This window comes from Pseudonaja textilis, chromosome Z, assembly GCF_049901715.1.
Source record: "Pseudonaja textilis isolate UNSWEBS1 chromosome Z, rPseTex1.2, whole genome shotgun sequence".
NCBI lineage: Eukaryota > Metazoa > Chordata > Lepidosauria > Squamata > Elapidae > Pseudonaja > Pseudonaja textilis.
In genome coordinates, this window is record NC_142008.1 from 121,337,078 (window position 1) to 121,342,841 (window position 5,764).

Below are 5,764 nucleotides of genomic sequence, written 5' to 3' on the forward strand. Positions count from 1 at the left end.
GATAGGATAGGATAGGATAGGATAGGATAGGATAGGATAGGGTAGGGTAGGGTAGGGTAGGGTAGGATAGGATAGGATATGGAGTGGAATAGAATAGAATAGAATAGAATAGAATAGAATAGAATAGAATAGAATAGAATAGAATAGAATAGAATAGAATAGAATAGAAGTTTGAAATATTCTATTGTCCTCAATTTTTCCCACATCCCATAACCTCCAAATCAAGCTCCCACATCAAAAGTTGTAGGCAAATGTCCAGAGGTCTCTCTAAATAATGAGTTCCTGGTTAAGAATAACTGTTTCAGCAACCATCTAAAAAAGAACTGATGCAGAATTAAACCCATTTCTCTGATTAAAATAAAGGAGTTTTGGGGGACCAGGTAGTTTGTTTAGTCCTTTTTAACCTTCTTTTTAATCTTTCTATAGTCAAAGTGAATCATAATGGCTTACAAAACCAATAAGACAAAATTAACTATTGAGAAATACAAATGAAGGTACACAATTCATCCACCTCATTTTCTTCATAATTACACAGAAGTACCAGATCTGTACATCTTCAACATAATTATTACCCAGGAGGAATTCCAGACTTTGAATAACAGCTCAAACAGTTCCAATTCATTCTTACAACTGGTTGAACAGGATAGCAGAGAAAAATATTATTGTGGATATGAAATTCATCTTACAAAGTACAAGCTTCCATCAAGAACCAGGTAACACACTCAAATATCCAATGGAGTATATACTTCAAATTAATTCTACCAAAGTTATTGGACCTATTTTTAGTTAGGAAGTTCAATAGTTATATTATTATTATTATTATTATTATTATTATTATTATTATTATTATTATTATTATTATTATTATTATTATTAAACAATATACTGCACTCTGAATCACAGTTACTGAGGACATGTTGTCAATATTCAACTGTGTTGGATGTTTCTTGCTGGACATTTCATGAAAAAAATTAACTGTAGAGATGGCTAATATTTGAGTTAATCTTTATGCTTTGAAACAAATAGAATGATGGAGTGTCCAAATCAAACATCACCAAATAAATTTATCCTCTCTGGATTTCCATATCCAGAAGAACTAAAGCTTCCCTTGCTTCTCTTCTTCTCAATTATGTTCATCTTGACTGTTTCTGGAAATGCTCTGATCATCGGTGTGGTGTTCTCTGAACTTCAACTTCACAAGCCCATGTACTGGTTCCTGTGTCATCTCTCCATCCTGGACATGGCCTTCTCAGCTGTGGTGGTTCCCAAAGTTATTGCAGGATTCACTCCGGATGGAAAAGTCATCTCTTTTGGTGGATGTGTGTCTCAGCTCTTCTGCTTTCACTTCATTGGATGTGCAGAATGTTTTCTTTACACCATGATGGCTTACGACCGTTTCTTGGCCATTTGTAAACCGCTCCATTATACCAACATCATGAACTGGAAAGCCTGCCTCTTCCTCTCCTTGGGTACCTTAATTGGAGGCTGCCTCAATTCTGCACTTCTGGCATCTCTCACCTTTCATTTGCCTTATGGAGAGGACAATTATGTTGACTATGTCTTTTGTGACATTCCTGCAATGCTGAAGCTGCCTTGTGTTGACATACAATTTAATGAGTTAATGAGCAGCATTGACGTGAGCTTTATAACAATGACCTGCTTTCTCCTCATCCTAGCTTCTTATGCTTATATCCTCACAGCCATTTTGAAGATTAGTAGCACTGAAGGACAGCAGAGAGCCTTCTCCACATGCAGTGCTCATCTTACTGTGGTGTTCATATATTACCTGCCTTTGTTTTATCATTATATGAGGCTAGGTTCTCAAGACTCTATGGATAGTGTGGTAAGTGTGTTGTATACCACCATCATCCCTTTGTTGAACCCAGTGATATACACACTTAGGAACAAAGACATTAAAATGGCTTTAGTGAAACTCTGGGGTGGGAATTCAGAGTAGATAGCAGGAACTATACCCAAGACAAGAAGCTTCTTGGATGAGAAGCAAAACATTTCCAGACAAAAACCAGAAAGTCCAATTACCTCTTGAAAAAGCACCTTTGGGTATACCCAAGACAATTTTCAATTTTAAAAAGTAATATGGTCAACGCTCAAATTGATGTCCTGCTTCCAGCATGGACATCTAAGTTATTTTATGGCTCAGTTGATTAGATATGAACAGCTTTGTTCCAATGATTCAGTCTGTTGTATGTAATCACTTCATTCTTAACTAGGAAGGTGGGGTGCTGACTTGCTTAGAGGTGTTAAGAAATGGAATCAAAAGTGGAATCAGAAGAAGTGGTCCTCCTAGCTGTATGTAGTTTCAAGAGGAAGACTGAACAGATGCTCAGGAAAGTATCTGAGATGTAAGCAACACTGAAGGAAACCTGATAACTACAAAGATTCAGGTTAGGTGTTGCCTAAGTCTTCTCCTAGAAAGGACCCCATCCAACCAGAGTTTGAAGTTTACATTGTCATTCTTCAGCCAACCTCAATTAGTTCTGCTCTTTTGCATATAGAAGTGGATGAACTCCACCAAATATCCTTTCCACCATGTAGGAGATGTGAAAGTCAAACTTTTTTTTGTAGAGTGGTTGGTTGGGATACCAGTCTGACTCTCCACTCTGGAAGTGCTGGTACACCCAAATCTTATAAATACAGAAAAAATTGTCTCATACAAGGATATATTAAACAAAAAAGGTGAATTGAAAACTAGACTAAAACTAAAAGAACAAGGGGTGAAATTTATAACAATGACCTGCTTTCTCCTTATCCTAGCTTCTTATGCTTATATCCTCACAGCCATTTTGAAGATTGATAGCAGTGAAGGTCATACCTACAAATGCAATCATGTTATGAGAAGGATGTGAAAGTATGGGGTATTAATAGAGAATTAATAGAGGATGTGAAAGTATGGGGTATTAATAGAGAATTGACAATACTAGACAAATAGTGGGGATGGATGATAAATTGATAAAGGTAATTTATAAATATCTACTAGACTACAACATGGAGAAAGAACAAGTTAAGGAGACAATGGTGGTATGTTTCAAAAGCTTTGGATACAACATTGAAATGGATAGGTGGCAAAAAATTTGGGAAAGAAACAGGAAATTAACATTGGCCACATCATTCAAACAGAATTTGTATAAACTATTTTACAGATGACATCTTTCCCCAGCAAAATTGGCCAAAATGTTTAGGAATACATAACCCGAAATGTTGGAAATGCCTGCCTCCCACTCATAAGGTTGAGAGTTCAATCCTAGGCAACTACCAGGCACATATTACCACATGTGGTGCACTTGCAAAAAAGCAAGGGAATTTTATCAACAGATCCAGATGTGGTTAGAAAAAACGGTTGGTAATGTTTAGAATTCAAATCAGGACTATTTTTACAAGGAATTAAAACAGAGGGCTATAATAAAGGGTCAATATATCTAATATTACACATTCTGACCGCAGCAAGAATGGTATATGCCCAATAATGGAAAAGTGACAATACACTTTCAAAAAGGGAGATGATAAAGAAAATATTGGTTTGCACAGAATTGGATAGACTAATATTAGAACTAAAAAACAAAGGGGAGACTAAATATTATGATATATGGAACAGATTTTATGAATGGTTAGAATTGAGATGTGGGAGTTGGAACATAAAATAATTAGGCTTAGTAGACCCAGAATGTGACACTGTATGTGTACCAAAATGAGTATATTGGTCAAAAACAACTGTACAAAACTAGCGATGTGTAAATAGTATATATGTTGTTTGTCTTTTATTTTAGTGTGTATGGTGGAAGAAATGCTAGAATAGTAACATTGTGTTCAATAGTTATATATGTATAGTTATATATGTTATATATATGGATCTTTGGTTGTTCGGGTTTCACTCTGAAAAGCAAGAGCCGAAGACAGAAGCCTGAAGATGATGAATGAGACTTCATCGAAACGTTGCCAAGATACTTCGAATCTTACACGGGAGAAAACCCGAACAACCAAAGATCCACATACAAATACCCACGAGAACCTCAGAAAATAAATATATATATATATATATATATATATATATATATATATATATATATATATATATATATGTGTGTGTGTGTGTGTGTGTGTGTGTGTGTGTGTGTGTGTGTGTGTGTGTGTGTATGGATCTTTGGTTGTTCGGGTTTTCTCCCGCATAAGATTCGAAGTATCTAGGCAACGTTTCGATGAAGTCTCATTCATCATCTTCAGGCTTCTGTCTCCGGCTCTGTGCTTCTCTGTGCTTCTCATACAAATACCAGCGAGAACCTCAGAAAACATATATATATATATATATATATATATATATATATATATATATATATATATATATATATATATATATATATATATATATATATAATATATCCATATATATATAATATATCCATATATATATGGATCTTTCGTTATTCGGTTTTCTCCCACGTAAGATTTGAAGTATCTAGACAATGATTCGATGAAGTCTCATTCATCATCTTCAGGCTTGTGTCTTCAGCTCTGTGCTTCTCAGAGTGAGAATTCATATATATATATATATATATATATATATATATATATATATATATATATATATATATATATATATATATATATATATATGTTTTCTTAAGTTTTCGTGGGTACTTACATGTATGGCATTCAGCTTTGTTCGGGTATTTTCCCACGTCATTGTAGTTGTGCTTTTAAACTTGTAGCAATGTTTCAGCAGAATCTCATCTTCCATCATCAGGCTTTTGTATAGTGTTTGCCTGTGAGTCAGACTTTCACAGCCGTTTCTGTTCTAAATTGGGTGCTAGTCTATGCTGTGCCAGAATGGTTTTTTCTTCATCCTGATTGGTTGGGAGGCTTGGCCTGTGTTTATTGGTCTTGGAGTTTGCTGTGTTCTGCTTGATTGGTGTTTCTATTATCTTCTGTCTGTTTTGTAGGTTTTTTTGGCTTGATCGGTTGGCTTTGTGTTTCCTGTATTGCGGCTTTGCTCCGCATTAGGAGGGCTTCTCATTGAGTTCAATGCATCAAGAAAGAGACCAAGCCGGTTCAGTCTTGGATGAGCAGCCCCGAACATGCGCTCAGGGAAGCTCTTTTATTGAACACACATTGTTAAACGTCACAAAAGAGAAAGTTCAGTCTACTTTACATGTTAAAAGAGTGGGGGGTCTCAGTGGATACATTGTAGCGCCCAATCGCAGTGCTTAAGGGATACAAAGTAACCAATCCGTGCCTGCAGTCCAGCTAGTAGCCCAAGGTGGGCAGCATCCTTTTGTTCCTGATATCTGCTTTCAGCCTACGTGAGGTCTTGCAGGTATCGAAACTCCTTTGCCTACGTGAGGCTTTGGCATATGCCCAGGAGGTTAGATGTGGATTCGCTGCTGCATCTCCTCTGTTTTAGTTTTACGCAGAGGGATTTCTTCTGGTTCTTTGCTATAGCCCATACAGAAGCCCATGCGCATGTTCTCATCGGGGTCCTCTGACGGTATAGCTTTGTACAGAGATTCTTTTTCCCAGAGGGCATTGACCTGTGCAATGGCGCATTTTTCTGCTAGCAGTGACAGACTATTGGAGATGGTGCGAACAAAGATTGGTAATATACATGGAAGAACGACACACCCAGCAGCAATAATACCTATGAGCGCTACTATAGCTTGTAATCCTGGCAGTTTTGGGAGCCAGGGCCAAAGATATTTTGAGGTCCATACCTCGCCATACTTGATCGGATTGTAGGTTAATTATCGCATCT

The 5,764-nt window shown here is 36.7% G+C and overlaps 1 protein-coding gene across 1 annotated transcript; it reads left to right on the forward strand.

The window, feature by feature from the left end:
• The first annotated feature begins 1,030 nt into the window (after positions 1–1,030).
• On the forward strand, positions 1,031–1,957 carry LOC113451535 (olfactory receptor 10G6-like). Its single transcript, XM_026722905.2, has one exon. The coding sequence runs from the start codon at positions 1,031–1,033 to the stop codon at positions 1,955–1,957; it is 927 nt and encodes a 308-aa protein (XP_026578690.2).
• Positions 1,958–5,764: the final 3,807 nt, after the last annotated feature.